This window comes from Microtus pennsylvanicus, chromosome 7, assembly GCF_037038515.1.
Source record: "Microtus pennsylvanicus isolate mMicPen1 chromosome 7, mMicPen1.hap1, whole genome shotgun sequence".
NCBI classification, from domain to species: Eukaryota; Metazoa; Chordata; class Mammalia; order Rodentia; family Cricetidae; genus Microtus; species Microtus pennsylvanicus.
This window is the reverse complement of record NC_134585.1, coordinates 24,926,243-24,949,514: the sequence shown is the minus strand read 5'-3', so window position 1 is coordinate 24,949,514 and position 23,272 is coordinate 24,926,243. Positions and strand designations below refer to the sequence as shown.

The 23,272-nt window shown below is 48.7% G+C and overlaps 1 protein-coding gene across 1 annotated transcript in view; it reads right to left on the bottom strand.

Annotated features, from left to right (window-relative positions):
• The window catches only part of Edar (ectodysplasin A receptor), a 28,243-nt gene extending 27,419 nt beyond the window's left edge, over positions 1 to 824 (bottom strand). The window contains exons 1-2 of the mRNA XM_075978866.1: positions 774 to 824; positions 5 to 127 (exon numbers count right to left, since the gene is read on the bottom strand). Coding sequence (XP_075834981.1) covers positions 5 to 127; positions 774 to 824 — 174 coding nt within the window. The remainder of the gene's footprint in view (positions 1 to 4; positions 128 to 773) is intronic.
• Positions 825 to 23,272: the final 22,448 nt, after the last annotated feature.

Here is a 23,272-nt window from a genome sequence, read left to right as displayed (position 1 = left end):
TTACCATGTAGGGCTCCTCTCCCGGTCTGCAGGGAGGACATTGGTGACACAGCCCGGTAGTCTGGTTGTGATATTCATTCTCGCCACAGTTGGAGTCCTCTGCCTTGGCTGAGCACATCAGGGACACCTGCCACAGAAAAGGTGTTTGGCCTCCACACCTCCTCAAGCTGCAGTTGTTATGTGGGGACAGTCCCCAGAGAGCCTGACATTGGCCATTCCTGTCTCCACCCCCATCCACAGCCATCCTTACAATGGCTTACTTCTGATCCTGCTGTCCAAATTCATCCTCTTCCCACATCCAAGAGAAGTCTTGGATTCTCTTAAGGTCATGAAGAAGGCACCCCTTCTCTTGAATGTCTAGATCTCTGGGTGCTACAGGGGCTGGTCCTTTGGTCTCATGGTGTCTCAAACCCCACTGCCAGGCAGGACTCAAGAGGGCAGGAACTTTCTGATCTTTTTTTTTAGCTATGGGCTATCACATAGACTAACACGTCACTGCTAAGCACTGAGAGACATTTCTATCTACAAGTCCAGTGAAGCGAGTGCCAGGAAAATGGTCCAATTAGAACTGGGGGTACCATCATCCTTATTCCCCCATGCCTCATTCTGACAGCTGGGGGGAGGAGGCTGGAGGAGCTCTGAAGCCGAGGTGCAGGAGGCTCAGGGCAGTCTGAGGTGGGACAGCTAGCGAAGGTTCTGGCCTGAGGGAATACTCCTTGCTCTGCAGGGGCTGAAGTAAGTATGCAGTGGGAGAGGCACTCAGAACAACTTACCACCAGCACCGGGAGCCAGGACACCCACTTGCAGTCCCCCATATGGGCCATGATCTCCTGGAAGTGTACCTAAAAGACATACTGCATCAGCATCAGGTGGTCCACCTGTCTTCATCTCCACTGCATCTCAGCGGATGAAGGTAGTTCCAGCAGACACCATGGGGAATGGCACACCCCAAAGAATAGAGTCTATAGGTGGTGCACACCAGGCAGGCAGATCTTGTGAGTTCAAGGCCAGCCTGGGCTGCAAGAACTAGTTCCAGGACAGGCTCCAAAGCTATACAGAGAAACCCTGTCTCAAAAAAACCAAAAAAAAAAAAAAAGAGAGAGAGAGAGAGAGAATAGTCTATTCTCAATCTGTGGGTCACGACCCTTTTGGGGGTCGAATATCAGATATCCTACATACCAGCTATTTACATTATGATTCATAGCAGTAACAAAATTACAGTGATGAAATAGCAACGAAATAATTTTGGGGACCACCACAATATGAGAAAGTGTCGCAGCACTGGGAAGGTTGAGAACCACTGGAATAGACAGACTCTAGGCTAAGCTTCAGGCTGATGACCCTGAAGCCAGCTCAATACCCTCTGCAGCATCACACGATGCCCTAGAGAGAACCCCTAGAGGGAAGGCTGAGCAAATGTGGCCTGGCGATATGCTGGGGGTTGGCAGAAGTCAGCCAGGGCCAGGGAGGCCTGGAGCACTTGGGTGTTCAGAATTTACACCCTGATCCCAGATTTTCGGTCCTGCTCAGTCTGTGTTCTAGAAGTAGAGTGCACATTTAGGAGAGAAACATCCAAGGTGTAAGCAGACAGAGAAGAGGCAGGTAGGGCCCGTATCTGATGAGCTAGGAGCTGTTTCCTTCCTGAGCAGTCCTGTCCAATCTCCTGCTTCCTCATGGAGCAGAACTGTCCACACTGTTTAAGAAAAGTTGATGGGATCTAGGCAGGGTTCTGAAATGTCACTCTTATTCAACACCACAATAAACAACAGAATTCCAGGCGGGGGTGTAGCGCCGTGGTTAAGTACCCCCTCCCACGCCTGCATGTGTGAACGCCTGGGCTTGGCCTCTAGCCCTAGAACAAGAATATAGGTGCTTCAGTTCCACGCAGTTAACTGCCCACGGTTGAGGGACGAAGACCTCGCTGGCTGTGGCTGAGACACTGTCTGTATGCACAAGAGTTGGGTCTTTGTGACATCTAGCCTTACAGCAGAGACTGTGTTTGGCGGGAAGTAAGAGAGTAGAGGCGGCCATGGACCAAGGATGAGAGTGGATGGTTTAGCTCTGCTCCAAACTTCGTGACTAGAAAAAGACCCCAGGGCTGTTTATTTCACTCCGGGGAGAAGTGTGTTCCCAAGAGTTGTCTGAAGATGGGCGTTCTGCAATAGTCTGAGGAGACCCGGCCAGGGTCACTGGCAAGGTCTTGAGGGACAGGGTCTGGATCGTCTATGGGCTCAGGTACCTCAAGTTTGCCCTCACACATCACTGCTGTGTACTGGGTGGCCTGACAGAAATGGCCGGGCTTCTAGGCTCTTTTGCACCTTGGTCCCGTAAGGCAAGATGAAAGTGCTCAGGTTGCCCTCAATTGTGAACTTGTTGGGTGTTTTCCTTCTGGCAAGAAGCAAGCTGGGGCAGGCATTAGGGGAGGCAGAGAGACCCAGCCTAGAGGCTGAGAGGATGGCTCGAGCCCTAATGGGTGAGGTGAAGTTGAGGCAGCAGAGGCCAGAAAGGGAACTTTGTCCTCACGCACACTCCTGCCTCAGGTCCGAAGCTCTGACCTTGCTTCGGGACAGTGGGTTTAGCTGGGATGCCTTTCCATCGTGACTGTGGATAGGGCCAGAGGCTCTGGGTACTGGAGGCCTTCCAAGAGGCATATTAATGGTTTCTAATTTAATTGATGTCTAATTATAGCAGATTCTTGGGAGCTTCCCTGAAACACGGGAAAGTGCTGGGCCTCCACACTTTGGTGTTAGCCTAGAGCATTTACGGATAGGCTCATTAAAGATGCGCCCAATAAAAGTAGGGTCAAAGGGAAAGCAAATAGACAAAGGTAAACAAAAAGCTAAACGCATCTTTAGTGCTTTGCCCACACTTATCCTGGAAGGTGTAAGGTCTGGGTGGGAAGGGATGGCCCTGTGGTCAGTGCTCTCCTGAACCTCAGGAGTACAGACGGATGTCAGCCCAGCTGAGAGGAAACGGGGCTCAGCTATGACCTCCCACCACTTTGGGGAGCCCCAGTTCCTCACACTGATAGAGGTGCAAGAGCTAGGAGCCAAGAAAGCTGCCTTCAACCTCGGAGGATCACGACTGGGTTGCTGGTAGTAACAGCATCTCTTCCCATCTACCTGCAAGCAAGGCTGATGCTTAACTTGCATAACTGGTCACGTGATCAATGACCCAGACCAGGGTCTTGCAAAACTGCACCCACTGGTAAACAAATCGCCAGTCCTCATCAGGCTGTCCACATAGCCCATTGGAATCCAGCAGCACTGGCCTGTTATCTGACATCTAGAACATTTTTCATAATCCAGCAGAGACCCCGAGCCAGGGCAGACCACACCAGCCATGTCTGCTGTCAGTTTTGGGCAGGAGGGGCTACCACCTCCTCCTTAGGTGTTCCCCTTCTTTCGTACCCCCTGTACTTCTCTGCTTTCTGCCGTTCCCACCTCTACACAGTCTCCACCTGGAGTGACAACGTCACAGTGTGGGAATGCCAGCTCCTGAACTTGTGTGGCAAACCTCAGACTTCATTTTTTATCGCCTCTACTCGAAGTGGGCTCAATTCCTATCTTTATGCTCTAGGTCAGGAAATGGAAGTACCACGGGGTTAAGAACCTGCCTGAGATGTGACTATCCCTTGTTTCAAGTCCCTACATTTTATTTGTGGCACTGGGCTGGAGCAGTTGGACCTATTTCATGATTGTCTCTGTGGCATCTATAGGCTGGGTCTGCACAGCCCCTGTGCAGGAACCCATGGGTGCTGGAGAAGAAGAGATCAGGCACCCCTGACCTTGAACTCAATCCCCTGTTCCTGGCCCGCAGTCTGACTTGGTAATTTCAGCACAGGGCCTCCCTGTGGCTCCTTTCTCTTTGGCACTCCATCGCCACCATTGAATGGTGTGACCTTAGAGACCCTGGGCCAAAGAGGGTCTTCTGGGCACAAATGCACCTGGAACAAAGTCCTCATGGTCCTTCCAAGACTCTCCTGTCTGCCTCTTCTTCTCTCTAGATGGAGGTAGAAAATCTAAACAAAGCCCCTCATTTGCCTAAACCTAGGAACATCATGGCTGCGCACTGTAGGTGGCTGGAACCGAGGACTGAAGTTCATAATTAACTCGTGGCCCAGACAAGTAGTTGGGCCTTCTGTCAAGAAACTCTCTCCCCATAAGGCCTAAATCCCACTGACAAGCAGTACTTAAAACTGCTATGTGCTTGGCAGGGGACAGAAAGTTTAGGTGGCTCTGGAGACATGTGTGGTTCGTCAAGCTGGAGTCCTCAGTAGAGACTGGTCGTCTCTTGACTGCTGCTTTATCCTTCAAAATATTTCTGAACTGTTCCACCTTGACCATACTCTGGGATACAGGATGGGGCCAATTCCTTTTCTCCAGGCAGTATTTCAGGGGTCAGGAGGTCATCTACAGCTTGGAGACTAGAGGTCCATGATGCGGCTGCAGTCGAGAAGCCCTGTTGATTCACAAGACACGTTTCTTCCTTCAGTAACATTCCTGATGCTGACCAGGGAACTCTTGGGGCAGAGCTGGGAAAATGCACATCCTCAGCTCGCAGCAGCCCATGCCCTGCCTTTCCTCAGAAGCTCATGTCCCATTCTTGTGGAGAGTGAGACGGGACGGACCTACCTAAGTCTTGCAGGGGCAGGGAAAGTTAGCTTGCGAAGGGTAACCTAGGACAAGCAGAGGCATTTTGGAAGCCTCAGTGTGAGGGACTGGGGTGGGGTCTCTTAGGAGCCGCTGACTGGAAAGCTGAGAGAATTCGATGAAGGCAGAGGGTTGCAGCGAGCTGTGGAAAGGGTCTCTGGGTCAGCGGCTTTGTCTGGACCACCTTGAAGGAGGAGAGGCTAGCTATGGGCTTATTTCCTCCAAAGAGGGTACCACCTTGGGTACATTCTATCCCACATCTATCAGCTTCAACAATGTAGCCCCGCGGGGAGAGCAAACCCACAGAGTCACTTTTCTCTGTGTGTGGGCCAAGGTTGCCTCTGTCCTCCATCTTTTCCTGTTCTACCCACTCGAGTACCTGAATTAGGCAACACCATGTTTTCCCCCCCTTGTCCTCACCAGGTTGCAGGGACTAGAATCAGAGGTCTGGTCATCCCTGCATCCCCCCGAACCCTGTGATACCCTTAGGGGGCCATGATGGGAAAGAGATGAGGCCAGCAGCGGCCTCCTCTGTGGAGCGAGGCCAGGTGCTGGCAATCAGCCTTGTGTGGGAGGCAGCTGCAGGGCTAGGTCCTCTCCCTCCCACCGTTCCGCCCCCCCCCCACCTCCTTCTGCAGGAGGAGCCTGAGGGGAGGCTGCTGGTGGCCTCCTCAGGGTCTTTGAGATTCTCTGATCTCCCAACGGGCCCCAGTTCTCTCTAACAAAGATAGATGCTCATTCCCACCAGGAGCTGGATTCTTCATCACAGCGGCGAACAGCACTTCCGCTCGGTGATTGATGACACAGGGGGCGCCGCTAATTACTGCTCAGTGGCACAGGGATGAACTCATCCCCCTTTCGTGTTTCTGGAAAATCTGCTTCACTTCCTCTCCTAGCCCCTCAGGGGCAGGGTCTCCCTCGCGCTTGGTGTGACTGTACCTCTGGCAGAGGTATTCAATGACCGTTTCAAACCAGGAGCCCCCCCCCCCCCATTTCTTCTGTTTCCTCCTGGGACCCACAGCAAGTGAGGCCACCTATGGCTCTGCTAGAAAAGGACCCGCATGGCCACATGGGTAGGGACACGTAGCCCAGAGCAGAAACTTGGTGGTCTTATCAAGCAGAGGGACAGAGAACGAAGCTGAGGCACAAACTCTTGAGCACAGAGCACTGGGTAGGTGAAGGGGCACCGAGTAGGTGGAGGAGCACCGAGTAATTAGAGGGGCACCGGGTAGGTGGAGGGGCGCCGGGTAGGTGTCGGGGCACGGGGTAGGTGGCAGGGTACCGGGTAGGTGGAGGAGCACCGAGTAATTAGAGGGGCACCGGGTAGGTGGAGGGGCGCCGGGTAGGTGGGGCACCGAGAAGTTCAAGCCCTATCACACAGGCGTAGAGAACCAGGCACCATCATTTATTACTGCACCCAGAGGTCTTCACACAAAAAGTTCTTGGTGATCTCAGAGCTGCGGGTTCTGCTGCCTCTCAGAGGCTGGGGGCATGTCTATGTGCTCTCTCAGGGGACACCTGTACTTGGAAACACACAAGTACATGTACATAGATAATAATGGATGCATTCTGAAGAAATATGCCTTGTGCGGGAAATTGACGGCTCGTGCCCAGACCTAGATGGTACAGTCTGGCACAGCAGGCTATGTTGTAGCCTACTGCTCCTAGGGCCACGATGGAGAGAGCAACTGGATGGTGTCCAAGCCTGGTGTCAGCGGAATGCAAAACGCTGCTTCTCAGTGAGCTATATTTCTCTAATTGGAAGATTTATGTTATTTAATTGTGTGGATGGGCAGGGTAGATGAGCCCGAGCGTGGATGCTCACAGACCCCGTAAAGATCATCGAATCCTCCAGGTGCCAGAGTTACAGGCAGCTATGAGCCACTAGACATGGGTGCCGGGACCTGAACCTGGCTCCTCTCTCTGTAAGAGCAGCACACACATTTAATAGTCAAGCCATCTCCCCAGCCATTAACCTGTTCTTTAGTAAGTAAAGGCTGTGCCCTCTAGAAGAACAATTAGAAGCTAATATAGTAAATGCATAAGCAAACAGTAGCTCGTTATCATCAGCAAATGGGAGGTGTCGAAGATAATTTTACTATGTGTTTTTTCTCACGCAGCTGGCACCACAGTAGGTTTGTGTACACCAGGGTCACCACAAACACACGAGGAATGTGTTCTGCTACAAGGCTTGCGTGGCTGCAATGCCACCAGGCCACAGGAAGTTCTCATCTCCATTATGATCTCACGGAATAAGTGCTATATGTGCAGTTTGTTGTTGGTCGTTAGTGTTGCTGCTTGGCTCGCCCATTTCCCTCCCTCCCTCCCTCCTCTCCCTCTCTTTCTGCGTGTGAGCACGCAGGGCTTCTCTCTCACACCCTGCGTCTCCACCAGCCCATGTGTTCATCACAAAGCAACGGAGTGCCTCCTCTAGACAAGACGAAGCAAACAGGCCAACGCTGTCCTTGTTCTGGGAGCATCTCACCATTTGGCAGAAACCACAAAAGGCTAACACAGCTCAGCAAGATAAACACTGAGGAAAAGGAGTGATGGATTTAGTGGGAACATGGGTGGGGGGGGAGTGGGGAATTGATCCACTTAGGAGGTCAGGAAGACTGTCCCTTGAAAGACAAATGGCTAGGCATTAGCTGAGTCACAGTGGGTAGGTAGAGGAAAACCAAGAAGAGGGCGGGCCACAGCCGGCATGTCCCATTCAGCCATGGGAAGTCCTACTATGTCCTCTCCAGGGTCACCACTCTGTTTCCTTCTCTTGGCAGCAGGTAAATGAATGATTTCCTTACTGTGTTCTCACTAAATCTAGGGCATCTTGTTTTATGTCATACTTGTGACAAGTCCCATCAGCTCTTCCTCCATTTTTTTGCTCTCACAGGCTTCCGATGTTTGGAAAGCAATGTCTCTGCCTACCTTGCCACCATGACACCAGCTCTCTCTCTCAGAGGCTCTCCTAGGGAGCAAGAAACTGGCTGGCAGCTGGGTGGTGGTGGCGCACATCTTTAATCCCAGCACTTGGGAGGCAGAGGCAGGCGGATCTCTGTGAGCTGGAGGCTAGCCTGGTCTACAACAGCTAGTTCTAGGACAGGCCCCCCAGAGAATGTACACGTGGTCTCCAGATTTCACGTGGTCTCCCCTTCCCTCTCTTCCCCTCGCCATGCTTTCCCGGTGCCATCCGGGAGCACTGCACTAAATACGGGCGTCTTTTATTTGATCAAATTTGGTCTGATTGGAATTATGTGCGTTGGCAAAGAGGCTCATTTCTTAAGAAAAACCTAACAGTGACCTCTTTTGTTGAGCAGAGTAACTGAGTATCATCACATGGTAAGATTTAGTGTCTTACTGAGAAGGACTATTAATAAATGGGACCTCTGAAACTGAGAAGCATCTGTAAAGCAAAGGGCATGGTCAACAAGACAAAACGACAGCCTACAGAGTGGGAAAAGGTCTTCACCAACCCCACACCAGACAGAGGGCTGATCTCCAAAATATACAAAGAACTCAAGAAATTGGTCATCAAAAGAACAAATAATCCAATAAAAAATTGGGGTGCAGACCTAAACAAAGAACTCTCAACAGATGAATCTAAAATGGCTGAAAGACACTTAAGGAAATGCTCAACATCCTTAGCCATCAGAGAAATGCAAATCAAAACAACTCTGAGATTCCATCTTACTCCTGTAAAAATGGCCAAGATCAAAAACACTGATGACAACTTATGCTGGAGAGGTTTTTGGGTAAACGGAACACCCCTCCATTGCTGGTGGGAGTGAAAACTGGTACAGCCCCTTTGGATATCAGTATGGCGATTTCTTAGAGAATTAGGAAACAACCTACCTCAAGATCCAGCAATACCACTTTTGGGTATATATCAAAAGGATGCTCAATCATACCACAACGACATGTGCTCAACTATGTTCGAGCAGCATTGTTTGTCATAGCCAGAATATGGAAACAACCTAAATGCCCCTTGACTGAAGAATGGAAAAGGAAAATGTGGTACATTTACACAATGGAGTACTACACATCAGAAAAAAAATAATGACATCTTGAAATTTGTGGACAAATGGATAGATCTGGAAAATACATATTTAGTGAAGTAACCCAAACCCAGAAAGACAAATATCATATATACTCACTCATAAGTGGCTTTTAGACATAAAGCAAAGAAAACCGGCCTGCAATTCACAATCCCAGAGAATCTAGACAATAGTGAGGACCCTAAGAGAGACATACATGGATCTGATCTATATGGGAAGTAGAAAAAGACATGATCTCCTGAGTAAATTGGGAGCATAGAAGACGAAGGGAGAGGAAGAGAGGGAAGGGGAGAAAAAGATATAGCTCAATAAAATTAATAAAAAAAGATTTAGTGTCTTGTTATTTTCTACTGCTAAGTCATGCTCCGTCATACTAATAAACAAGAGCATTTTTTTTTCTCATTTGCTTTCTTTTTATTAAGACAACAGCAGTCAGAGAGAACTTTCTTGGGCACTACCAGGCGTCTGTGTGATGCGGAGCGCACAGGCTCTGTTGTTGGCAGATTCTCATATGCATCTTTGCACCACTCAGTACTGCCACAGAGGCAGTTGCCACTCCCTACACATCTGGCAGAGTCTATGCAGGAGACTGATCATTCTCTGCAAGTACCAATAGCAGGACTGCCTTGGGAAGCCAAGGCACCGTGCAGGTCCTACAGGACGACGTGTGTGTGTGTGTGTGTGTGTGTGTGTGTGTTTGCGCGCGCGCGTGCGTGACACAAGCCCAGAGCTCCTTTCGTTCCAGAGCTTTGGGAGCAGAATTCCCAGAGCCAAAGAGCAAGGCAGCTCAGGTTGGGCTCTGGAGGGCCTGAGGCAAAAATCAGCAAAGGGGCAGGCTCAGCGTGCTGTGGGCGTGGCTTCAACAGTTACATCCCTGTCGTCTACGACCCTGTGAAACCATGGAAACGAGGAGCAGTGTGCCCACTGTCTACTTTCCTGCTCACGTTCCTAGTGTGGCCGGAGAGGCCAGGGTCCTCCCTCACCTCCCAACCACACTATGACCGGCGAACATTTCTGAAACTTTTTGCTTCCAGTACATTCCTGCTTTCTTTCAATATCAGTTCAGCTTAACTTCCTGGTACAATCAAAGCATCCCCACTTCCCATAGAGGGTTCGCTCTTGAAGAACCTAGGGGGATAATGTGGTACCATCAGGGCCATTGCACCCACAACCCCCCGCCCCACCACCACCACCACCAGGGCCCCAGGCTCCACATTTAAGTGGATAGGATTTGGTTTGTTTGTCTTTCGTAAGTAGATGCACCCCTAATTCTGGGGCTAGGCCACACCTTCTGCCCCCACTGACAGAAATAACCCAGCACAGGTGCTGTTTTACACAGATAACCCGGATGGAGCAGACTATAAATAGCCATTATGTGTCCCCTTCAGTGAGTACTTTGTTTTTCTATCTTAAATTCGAGTCTGAACATGAAGTAAGGAACTTGAAGATTTGGATCCTTCCTGTCAAAACCAGAGTCTTGCTCCACCGGTTTGAAAGAGTGTTCTCTGTGCAAGTACGGTGTCAGGAAGGACTCAGGGAGTCCTCAATACCTTGCAGGCTCAGCCCAGACCCCATAGACGGATCTGCTTTGTATCCTCAGGGCCTCTGCTGGATGGAGCGTAAAACAGGGTCTGTTCACATCCTTCTAGGCCTGGGAATCAGTGGGGTTGAGGTAAAACCTGTTTCTGGCGTCATTCATTCTTCATACAACCAACCCACTCGCTAACAGAGGTAGATTATAATGCAATTACCCTCTATACTCTTTCCCACCCCAGACCTTTCTTCGAGGCAGAGGAGCTGAAGTCAATGTTGAAGTATTAAGTATACTTTTGAGAAAAGGACTGGAAGGGGCTGGGATTGGAGCTCGGTGGAGAGTGCCCAGTATGCACCAGGCACTGATTTAAAAAAAAGCAATGTAGAAATTGTTCCTGCTCACACAGACTGTAACTTGCCTGGAAGATCCAGAACCGGCATGGCACTGACAATCACTTAGGTTTGGGTAAATGTGCTACTAATGTCGCCCTGGCTTCTACACAAAACTTTCGGATCCAAGAGTGGCCTTTAACGCAGTGATAGACCAGGCTGAAGAGCGCTGAAGTTCCGGTGCACTATGGTTGATGACAATTAGTCGATCATAAAGAGAGCTAGTAGTTAAACGTTCCCAATAGAAGGAAATGATAAGTGCCTGGCACGGTGGATTTGCCCACCATCCTGCTCTTTGACAGACATACTTAAATACCACTCTGTACTCCACAAATCTGTATAATTATTATGTGCTAATTAGAACTTAAAAAAAGAAGATCGTGGCTTTTCATTGACCTGGTGTGTTGAATGAGAAGAACCCAAGCGCTTGCCGGGGTGTGTCTTGCTTGCAGGCTGGTGTCTGTATACCCTTGGAGAGATAGCTCCAGTCAGCTGTCTTAGGGGTGCTGCTGGGCAGGGTCAAGATGGACCCACAAAGTCGCTGTCCCTCAGTGACCTCACTTCTCAAGTGGTGTCAAAAGGGGAGGCCTTTAGCCGGGCGGTGGTGGCGCACACCTTTAATCCCAGCACTCGGGAGGCAGAGGCAGGCGGATCTCTGTGAGTTCGAGACCAGCCTGGTCTACAGAGCTAGTTCCAGGACAGGCTCCAAAGCCACAGAGAAATCCTGTCTCGAAAAACCAAAAAAAAAAAAAAAAGAAAAAGAAAAAGGGGAGGCCTTTCATGCAAGTGATTTGGGAAGACTGTTGGATCAGCAGTGTGTACATGGAACCCAAAGAACAGGATTTTCTTTCAAAAGTCCCCTTAGTTCAGCTCAGACAGTGTTGGTGGGAGCTTCTATGTTGTGCCTAACCTAATGGATTGTTATTCACGTGCCAGGGGGATGGATGACAGGTCCCTTTCCTGCTCTAGGAAGGACCTGGGACATTCGCGCCCTTGGTACAGTGGGGGATAGGAGTTCCCTGCTACTATGTCGACTTAGCTCTGCAGTGTTAAGGGTCAGAGCTGGGACTGGGGGCAGAAAGGCCATCAGAGCAGTGTCAAGAGCAGATCAGTCCAGGGACAGGAGAGTTCCTGTCACACAGAGCAAAAAGCTGTGCCACAGGGCCAGTTCCAGATGCTCTAGATATGGCCGAGACAGCTACCGACCCTAGAGCCTGCCCAGACTTACTGTGAGCTCTTCATTGCTGCCTGTGTGGATGACAGCCTTGGGGAGGGGTAGCATCTCTGCTTGATAGACGTGGGGACAGCGGCACAATGAGGGTAACAGTTCTCTGATTGTCCTGGTACACTAGTTTGGTGATTTTATTTATTTATCTATTTTTTTTTGGATTTTTGAGACAGGGTTTCTCCGTAGCTTTTTGGTTCCTGTCCTGGAACTAGCTCTTGTAGACCAGGCTGGCCTCGAACTCACAGAGATCCGCCTGCCTCTTCCTCCTGAGTGCTGGGATTAAAGGCGTGCGCCACCACCGCCCGGCTAGTTTGGTGATTTTAAAAAATGAGTCTGCTTTCCATTTGTGCTGTGTGAAGCTTTTGACCATAGGAGCTGTGACTGTAGTGCGGGGAAGTGGCTGCATGGCAGCCTCACCTTCTGGTGGCAGAGGGTGGGGTCTCCTGGGGACCATGGATCAAACCAGGCATCACGGGTGTGGCTAAGCCGTCCTCCAGAGGCTCTGGGAGAGGCTGGTGGGGCTCTGCCAAGGAATGAAGCGGCTAGGCATAGAGAACGGTTTATTAGGTGCTCCGCGTGCGCTTCAGTGCCGTCATGGTTGGAATGTCGTGGTTTATTTATCCCTACACCAAGAGCCCTCCAATGATGCCAAAGCATTTAGAACTGAGCTATACTGGTACTACAATAAAATTAAAGTTTAAAAGCCCGAGACGTACTAACTCGTTAAAATCCTGGAAAGGGTTGCTTTAGGACCTCTAGGGAGCTGGGTGAAAAGTTAGTGGAATGAATAAATTTGCTTTATTCGAGCATCATAAACATCAGCTACCTAGATAGAATTCCAGAAAAAAAATGCTTGGAAAATAACACAGCTACATTTTTTTTTAAAAAATGAGACATATTTATTTCAAAGATCATGGGTGCCAAATGGATTTAAAATCATGGTCTGTGCATACAGCAGGCTGTAAGGAAGGAAACCCTGTCCTGTGCTGTGTGGCTTAAGGACAAAGGCTGTATAGTTCCATTTAGTAAGGAGCCAGAGCCTCTAAACTCACAAAGACAGAGAGTCCCAGGTCCTACAGTGTGTGTGACTCTCAGTCCCATGCTCCCTTCAGACCCTGCCTGAAATAAAAGACAGTTCAACCAAACTAGAGATTCCCGACTTGGGTCTGTCCCACTGCACTTCTCAGCCTTGCTGCTGGAAGCGCTAATCCTCAAGCATGAGGAATCAGCCATTTGGGAGGGCTGCCAAGTGTTCTGTGTCTTTGAGGACACACGGCCCTCTTGGCAGTCCTCCATTCCGGGTAAGATGTGCTTCGGGTGCACCACCCGCCATGGCCATCCCGCCCTCCCTCGCTTCAGCGAGGCAGGCTCCTCGGAATCACCCAGATCCCTGCCAGCACCTGCAGTCAGGGCTGTTCTCTGGGATGGTGTCGCACCTGGGACAACAGACACAGGAGCATGTCCGCATCAGCCCAGGTCCTGCCCCAAGCGGGGGGCTCTGAGAAGCCCGTGGATTCATCCGGAGCCACCTGTCTTTCCTACACAGCACAGTTTCTGCCTTACGCTTCTCCAACGCACAAGCGAGATGGCTTTGGCGGTTACCAGTCTCCAAAGGGAACAGCTTTGAGGCTGACTTCTTGACGTTTCCTTCACGGATGCTGCATTCCTTTAAGAAGCAGCGAAAGTCTTTCCTGGAGAAACTCCAAGGGCTTTGCTTGCATACACAACTACCCGTGTAGCGTCTACTGCAAGTTCATGATAGCTACTTCTGGGTGGGAGAATTAGGATTTCTCCCCCTTTCTTCTTCATATTTCATTACCCTGTCTGATTTTCAAGCTTTTTAGCATGGACTATTTTTAATAAAAGCAGTAAAATAGTTATTTTAAGAAGAAATAGCATTCACACACATACATACACACTATGGAGAGAGAGACAGAGAGAGACACACACAATGAAGCATAATTAATAAAACCTCAGAGACAGATATTAGGGTTCAACCTGAAGACCAGAAAAGCAAAGCAGCCAGTCATTGGCTCTTACCTCGACCTCAATCTGAAAATGGTGATCTTGCCTCCAGGAAACCTCACAGAGAGACAGTGACATTTTTTTTTTTTCAGTCACTGGTAGAATGTGGCCTGGCTGTCTTATGCTCATTGTATGGCTATGTTTGGTAGGGATGGGCCAGCAGTATTTTGAATATCTATGTGGGGAAGGGTCAGATTAATGCAGGAGACGCCGTGACTGTTTAATCCTCGTGTTCCAAGGCCATGTGACTGAGAGGTGGGGCAGGGCATGTTTTTTTTTTCCTTCATGACACAGAGGGACCAAGTCTGTCCTGTGGATGTAACACTGACCATTTGACATCCTCCCTGGGTTGAGAAGTCAAGGTTGTGCTGTCTAGCTTTATTTGACACAACCTAGAGCCATTTGGAAGGAGGGACTCTCAATTGAGAAAATGCCTCCAACAGATTGGTCTGTGGCAAGTCTATAGTACATTTTCTTAATTAGTGAGTGATGGGGAGGGCCCAGCACATTGTGGGTGGTGCTGTCCCTGGGCTGGTGGTCCTGGGTTCTACAAGAAATCAGGCTGAGCAAAGTATGGGGAGCAAGCCAAGTAAGCAGCACCCCTCCATGGCCTCTGTGTCAGCTCCTGCCTCCAGGTTCCTGCCCTCTTTGAGTTTCTGTTCTGACCTCTTTCGATGATGGGCTATGATGTGGAAGTGTAAGCCAAATAACCCTTTCCTCTCCAGTTTACTTTTGGTCATGGAGTTTCGTCACAGCCACAGTTAACCTTAACTAAGGCAATGGCTTTGGAACTGATGGCCAGGGTTTCAGGGGATGAAGAAACAACAAACACACGAAAAGCTGCCTTTGGTAGGCCATGCACTTGAAGATGCATCAGCAGCCCAGAAACTCAGCTGTTTATTATATACAGCTGAACGAGGAGTTGGGTTTATTATATACAGCTGAATGAGGAGTTGGGTTTATTATATACAGTCGAAGGTGGGTTAGGTTATTCCAGTAGGGGGTTCCCTGTAAGAGATCAGTCTCAGGCTGCTGTCATCCATGAGGAGGAAACTGTGCTTGATACTTTCTGCACACATTGTCAACAACCTTACTTAACCAGAGGAAGGGCTTGTCATGCCTATAGGTCCTTGACATGGCCATGATCATGCTAACAATACACATTCACTCGGGATTTCATCTGCTTCCCACACTCTCTACTGGCACTGCTCTCAGCCCTGTCTGGGTCCTCGTTTCCATGGAGATCCCCAGGACACAGACCTGGTACTGAAGATGGAAGCACAGGCAGAGGGGAAGTAAGGCTGCAGTTTGTCTCAGCAAAGGATGTTGCTACAGGGTTGTCCCGGGGGCTCACGCCTTTATGCCCTCGTAGGGGCGGAAACTGTGTGTGGCTGATATATTTAGGGAGGCTGTCATTGGAGGAGCTACCAGCTAAGGGCTCGGCTGTAACTTGTGTTATGTCTTACCAAATCCACAGATCTGGAAGGACAGATGCTGTGTTCTGGGGCTCTCTAGGCAGCACATTGGTTATAGCCTATCTATTTCTGGGTGCTTGATCTCCAGGCTGAGAAATACCTACCCAAGTATTTCTCAGTATCCTGAGGAGAGAGGTTGGTGGCAACTGTGCATTGAATCATCTCAGTGCCCATCTTCTGCTCCACCTAGCTTGGTGGAAGCCTACTCCAATGACCAACCTCCAGGAGAGGTTCCAGAAAGACCCTGACTTTAGTAGATTGTCACCAAGAGCTGAACTGACAGCTATTTCTGATACCTCAGCAACTAGGTATAAGATCACATAAGGCCAGCATGTCATTCATGATTTTTGTACTGGCACATGGTAGACTTCAAGAAAATTGAAAGCAATTCAAAACAGCGCATAGCTTGTTGAAAGGGAGAGGTTAGTCACATTAAAATTCGAATATGTATTTGAAAGTCATTGTTTAAAATCCTTCTTCTAGTCTGGCTTATGAGCTTGCATAGGTATGGGCATCTGGGCAGTAGCAATGTGGTTTAAAGGAGTGTGCTGTAGCAGGATGGGCAAAACCCTTCACCCGGACCTCCAAGTTCTCCATACGGATGTGCACTGAGGATATTGTGCTAAATATATCTAGAGGCTCTTGCATTCCACCAGACCATGAGTGCCTGTTAGGGCTATATCATATAGTGAAGATCTTTGTGAAACGTTATTGAGAGAAATGTCCACAGGATCACCTTGTTCTTGCATAGCTCTGCGCTTTTTAATTCAGCAGTCTACTGTACTGAGACTGGCGGAGTGCAGAGATGAAGATGGCTAGACACACGAGCAGGAGACCAGGACTGAGGGCATTGTCACATGGATGCAGAAGTGCCAGCTGCTTTCCTGTGGTACTATTCAGTTGGAAGAGGAGTAAAGGAGGGATCACATTGCCAGCTGAGTCCACTGAAGAGCACCTCCTGGATAAAGGCATTTGATGCCATCTTAAGGACTTGGGGAAAGGGAGAGGGTTTTAGATGTGGTCATGATGCTTAGAAAGATGACAAGGTGGTTATGGGTAGTTTGTTCATGGGTGTGATAGGTAGCTTTTGCCAGCTTGTCACAAACTAGAGTCACCTGGGAAGGGGCAACTTCAGCTGAGGCATTTCCTTTGTCACAGTGGCCAGTAGGTCACTCTGGGGCCGTTTTTTTGATTCATGATTGATGTGAGCAGCCCAGCCCACGGCAGGCAGTGCCACCTCTGGGCAGGTGGTCCTGAATTGTGTAAGAAAGCAGACTGAGCAAGCCGTGGGCTGCAACCAGTAAGCAGTGCTCTGTCACGGCTTCTGCTTCAGTTCCTGCCTCTGGGATCCTGCCTGGAGTCCCTACCTAACTTCCCTCTGCCATGAATCATTACCTGAAAGTATAAAATGAAATAAATCTTTTCTTCCCAACATTGTTTTTGGGCTCAGTGTTTATCACAGCATCAGAAAAATAAACTAGAATGTGGGGGAGGCGGGATCTCGGTGAGGTCCTGGGAGGTAGAGGTAGAAGGCAGTTTGAGGGTTAGCTGCAAAATGGCTTTGAATATATAGACTCTGTCTCCAGTGAGTAGGTAAGGCAGGGGATGGTGGATTTCTGAGCAATGGAATGTCATGATAAAAACTGTATTAGTCCTCTTTCTAAAATAATTTCAATTGATCTAACTTCACCTTACTGCTCCTTTACAGCCTTCACAGTGTTAGGCCCCTTTGCCTTTTAGTTGTAGAATTTTCTTAAAAAAAAAAAAAAAACCAAAAAAAAAAAAAACAAAACCCCAAAAAAAACTCCCTTTTTTTTTTTGCTGAAATTCTCCATCTACTCACTGATTGTGCTAAGCTTTTCCTTTAAATCCTTAAGTATATTAAAATTAGTTGTTCTTGAGTCTTTGTTACTTCCAACAATGGCTACCTTGAAATCGTTTCTATCACCTATTTTCTAAAATTATTATTATTATGGGTCATATTTTTCTACTTCTTCATGTAGCTGTAATGAATACTATTATACATAGTACACAATATTATAATAATATGCTATAGGGGATCTAAAGACAAGAGTTTTACTTTGGCAGCTGTTAAGTTACTGGAAGGTTCTGTTGAGCCTGTTGGGCTTGACTTTCTTTACCAGGCCTGGACTATTGAGGTTCCTGCCTTTATCCTTAATGGATTGTTTTTATTCCTTTTCCTGTGGCATGACTTTTCTGAGGCCTCAGTTGACACGCCTCCTCCAACAAGGCCACACCTCCAATCCTTCCCAAACGGTTCCACCAAGTATTCAAATACATGGGCCAATGGGGGCCATTCTCAGGCAAACCACCACAGATACATGACAGAGTGTTTGTGCTTGGCTTCCCAGTGCCACAAGAAAACAAGCAACAAAAGTCCTCGTTGGTCACTTAGTAGCCATGTGCTCTTGAAGATGACCTGTGTGTAATGGTTGTCTCACAGGAAACATCTCTAGAGCCTATCCCAGAGTGTCTGGCACATATGAGTGCCAAGAAATGCTCAGTGTTATAATTATTGTTCCAAATTTTGGAAAATCTGGAAATAAAAGAAATAGCTAAAAAGGAACTAAAATCACACCACTTCCATTATGCACTGTGTTTGTTTGTTCACTTGCTTGAACACCTCTTAAGGAAAGAGTAGGATCGCTTCGTTCACAGCGCTGTGGTTTGCCTTTTCATTCCCTAGAGCAGAGCTTCTCAACCTTCCTAAGGTGGCAACCCTCTCATAGGGTTCCTCACGTTGTGGTGGCCTCCTCCCCAGCCATAAAATTAGCTTTGTTGCTACTTCATAACTATAATTTTGCTACTGTTATGAATTGTACTATAAATAATATGCAGGACATCTCATATGTTACCCCCATGAAAGGGTCATTCGACCCCTCCAAAGGACTCATGACCCACAGGTTGAGAACCACTGCCCTAGCGTTTAAGTAGTATTACATGCCATTGTTTTTCATGGTTCACAGAATTGAACTTCGTGAACCACAAATCTATTGAATTCTTTAATATTTGGCCTTCAGATTGGCTCCAATTTTCGCTGTTATCAATACTGTTGCAATGAGCATCTTTGCGTCTGTCTGATGGAATCCTTCCTGCAGATTATGAAAGGAGGAATTATGACGCTGAAGGGCACACGATGAAGACTTGAGATGTGAGGGTGACACCCTTGGGCAGCGTTTAAGACTCGGAAGTGAATTGAGTCATCCGAATAGGCAGGTTCTGATAGCTATCTGTCTGTTTCCGGGTCGCCCGGAACCATGAACCCAGACACTTTGGTGACTGGTTGAGTAGAATCTCCCTGGACTGCTTCATTGTAGTCAGCCACCTTCATCTGCGCTCTCTCTTGCGTCATCAGAACGTGCTAAAAAAAAATCCTGACATATTATTCCCTCTGCTTTTTCTCCCCCACCCTGGACTTCTGAAATTGAGATTTCACATTTGTGAGGCCCAGCAGGGGTTGTAGCTTATTAACTAACTGCGCATGCGCCTGCCGTTCCTTGACTCTCAATTTCCTCCGCGTCTGAACTCTGTCTCCATGCGACCCTTTGGTGGGCTCTAGGTGGCTGCTTTCCATTAGCTCTCTGACAGGGCAAAGCCCATAGGGCGCGGTTTGAAAGCAGAGCCAATCCCTTTGAACTCTCCCCGGGAAAGCCACAGGTCTGAGTCACCGGGTTAGGAAGTCACCTGGGTAAGGCAGGTATCCACTGAGTTCATCTGACTCACTGTGTTGATTCTAATGACTGCCTTCAGAGGGCTAAGACTGTTCCAAGCAGGGAGCAGCCAGGGTCCTCTGGCCTGCCCATTCTTGGCCTCTTCCGGCCACTGAAGCAACGTTTCTCAGCCTCTGATCTGCAGCCACACACCTGGATAAACTTAGGTTAAGCGGTAGAATCCTTAGGTCCTTCCAGCTGCAGTTGAGATGTAATTGCCCAGACGTTTGCGAACCATTTGATGTCCAAACTCTCTCTGTCACCAGGGCCTTCCAGGTAAGGCTGGCGGAGGGAGAGAGGCCTGAAGATCCTTGCCTTTTAATGTATCCCAGGTATTCTGAAGGGGTATTTGTTTCCCCCTCTGCTTCTCTAATTGCTGCAGCTGTTGCCCGGCCTCATCTGCATTAAGCTAAATATTATGTCTTTGTAACATTTTTTGATCTTCATTAATTATAGCTCAGGAAAGCTGACAAAGGCAACCTGCCTCTTTAATATAAACAAGATTAATTGCACGGTTCCTGCAGAAAATGAACTACTACCAGTTTAACAAAAAATGTTTGTCTTTAAGCAGCCTTTGGATAAAAAAAAAAAAATTAAAACTGTTACAGGAAGTTCCGAAGCTGCCAAATTACCATGCCCGCAAGCCTCGCCCTCATTATCAGACTAAATGAACGCACACACCCCTATACTTTCATCCTGCTCCAGGCCCAAGGACAAGAAAGGCGGGATTGAAGAAAAAAAAGGGGGGGGGAGTCTTTATTCAAAGAAGTGTCTCTGAAGTCTGGAATGCACCCTGGTGTTTGAAGCCGAGATTTATACCTGACACCTTTCCCTAAGCTCATTGTTGGGACTCGCCTGTTTTCACATCAACCGCAGACTGCTGCTGGAAGGTGCTTCAGCTCCTAACGACCATAATCTAAGATAAATACACAGGGATTGCGACTACTTTCATTAGCAATCATGAGCTAGTCGCTTCTCCAGTGGGAAGGCCTGCAACAGGCAAATGGACTGAGCTGAGAGGCTCCAAGGGCTGCTGAGGGCAGAGGGCAGAAGGAGACCGGTGGGGGCAGAGGACTGCTGGAGGCTACGGTGACAGCTCCTCCTTGTAAAACCACAAAGCCAAGAGCCAGGGCTGCAGTTCCCAGGCTTGGTTCCGCCCTGAGGTCTCTGCAGGGCTAGGTAGTCCGGAAGACCTGTCAGTCCAAGAGTAGGATTCTGGTTGTTTGGGCCACTGTAGCCCTAGGGGACTCCAAAGGATGGATGGGGGCGTGTGGGCTGTCCAGGAAAAGGCACAGAGTCGGAGCAGGGTGGCAACGTAGACGTGGAGGCTATGGGAGGCCCAGTAGCATTATGTCACCCTCCTTTGATGAGTCCTCTTGAAGTGGCTTCATAGCTGGTGGCAGAGGTAACTGGAGTCCCCACCCATGAAGAAGAGATGCCATGCTTGCTCCTAAGGTCATGCCTGGGATGTGGGCTGCAGCCAGGGAAACATTTGTGCCAACTCAAGTTCTCTGTGGCTTCCCATGAATTCCTGACTTCAAGAACATGCTGGAATAGTGCCTAATGGTGTGTCTGTGTGTGCATGGGGGAGGGGCTTGTGATACAGGGGAAGGCAAATGTCAGGGATGCTGTCAAGGCTGCTGCCAGGTCAAGCTTGGGACCATGGCTGCTGGAACACACTGGGTCTCAGTCCCGGAGACTTGCTTAGTTTGGTGGCTAAAGAGATGGACTAGCAGGGAAGATTTGTTTCCGGAGACAGTGAGACTCAGGGGAAAGAATCCGAGCTTGCCAGCCTGTGTGAAGTAGGAGACACTGAGAGCCAGGTGCCTGCAGGCAAGGCAGGGTGGGGTGCTGTGGTACCCTCAGCTAGCACCAGAGTCTCAAGAGGTGGGCGGGATGGGAGGGAGCCAGATTCTGCTAGGGTCTAACCATGAGACTATCCTATGAATTCTTTATTATCTGGCAATTTGGGATCCTGCTTTGTTTATCTGTAGTATGCCAAAATTATTCAGGGTTTTCAGATTTCAAAGAGGCCTGGTTCCCGTGGCAGTCACATGGCTCAGGAGCAGTGGCAGCTACATACCTCAGGGGCCTCTGGCCAAGGCAGCCTAGATGGCAGTTTATGGTGGTTTGGATAAGAATGGCCCTCCATGGGCTCATCTATTTGAAAGCTTAGTCACCAGGGAGTGGAACTCTTTCATCGGATTAGAAGGATTAGGAGGCGTGGCCTTGTTGGAGGAAGTGCATCACTGTGCAGAGGCTTTGACAGTTCAAAAGCCCATGCCAGGCCCAGTCTCTCTGCCTGCAGGTCAGGATGTAGCTCTCAACTACGTCTCCTTTTCCAGTACCATGCCTGCTGCCAAGCTCCTGCAATGCCTGGGTGTAACCCCATAGTTGGCCAGCCTTTCCCTCAGGGACAACTCACAAGGATCAAGTATGTATAGGGCAGCACCGGCCAACAAGAAGAAGCCATGTCTGTCCCAGCATTGACCTATTGGACAAATCTGTTGCCACAGCAACCAGAACCATATATCACACACATATACATTTAGCTGCAGGAAACATAAGGGTCTCTAATCCAATGCTTATTTCATGAGAGTCTGTCTCCATTCTATCCCATTTCACAACACTGGACTATTAAAGAAAATGCTAGTCTTGACCCACCCCCTGGAGGCCATGATGCACTAATCAGGGGTCACTAGTGGTCTGAATGTCCTCCAGTGAGGGCACAGGTGTTAGGTGCCCGTTGACACACCCATCACACTGATATTATACAATAGCTAACAACCAGGATGGAGGGCAACTGGGCATCTGATGGAGAATAGGGTTTGGCACGTATGTGGTTCTGGCTTCCGAACTCTAGCACTGCAAACCAAAGGTAATTGTGGATTAGGACAATTGTCTAAATTCATTCAACTACTAGTGAGTATATATGGCCACCATTTGCTGGAGTGGTTCTCATGTTTGCCTATGTACAACATCACATACACACTTCCTATACACACTTCTTATACACAGTACCAGGCTGTACTTGCTGATGCTGTGTTAAAAACACAAATCTGGAGCTCTTCCTTCTTCAATGGTTTAATTAAAAAAATCTACAAACAAGAGATCCAGGGACAATATATGTGTTGTGAGCTTGTGAAAGAGCTTCCCTGAGAGGAGAGTGGTATCTACGGTGGTTTGTTGGCTCTGTAATGGATCTCAGGATGACAACCAACCAAATGTAACAAAATCCTGTGGGCCCGTGTGCTCCAGTGAAGGCTGTTCACTGTCCCTTGAATGTCCTACATCAGAAAACTCAAGACCACAGGACCCTGATCCTCATAATTTAGATCATCTGACCAAGCAAACGAGACAATTCCAATTTCAGTATTGCAAAGTATATTATAAGGTTTTATAGTATCCAATCCTATCGTGTGGCAAATGTAAGATTTCTTGTGTGAGCATAAATATAACAAATAAACCTCAAGTTTAGTAAAACTGAAGTTCACAGGAGCCATAAGAAAAGTAAATTCCATTCACTTCTAAAGATCCTTCGTTGGTATTCTAAAAATTTAGTAAAGTCAAATTATAGAAATTCTAAGAAAGCTTTTTTTTTTTTAGATTAACTTTTAATCCTGCGGTCATTGTAGATTTGCTTGCAGCCATCCCATATTACACCAGCATCACCTATCACCATCGCCCAGTTTGCCCCACTGGGCTCCCCTGGGAAGTCACGGTGTGACAGTACTGCATACAATCCCACGAGAGCACCAATATTCCCGAGCTACCTCACAGTCACAACCGGGCTTCTCAAGGATTTCATTTCATAAAATGTAGGAGAACGAGCACCTCATTCAGCACATGACAACCCTGGGCATCCCACAGGATGCTAGGACCAAACGGGTCTTGTGGGAAACCCTGCCAGGGAGGATCCTTTTTCTCTGAGGTTGTGAATGGGGATGGGCGCTCAAAAATGGAGGGCTGGTGCGAAGCGGCCCAAGCCCGCAGAAGGAGATCAGCAGCGGACAGGGAGGTGAATCGAGCCCGGTTCAGCCCAAGCTCAGCGCAATCCCCGTAACTCAGCGCAATCCTCGTAGCTCAGCGCAACATCATCCTCAGCCCCGGTCCATGTCCGTCTTCGCGCAACCTCAACCAAACCCCAGCTCAACCTAGCACAATGTCTGGCGCGCACATACAGTCC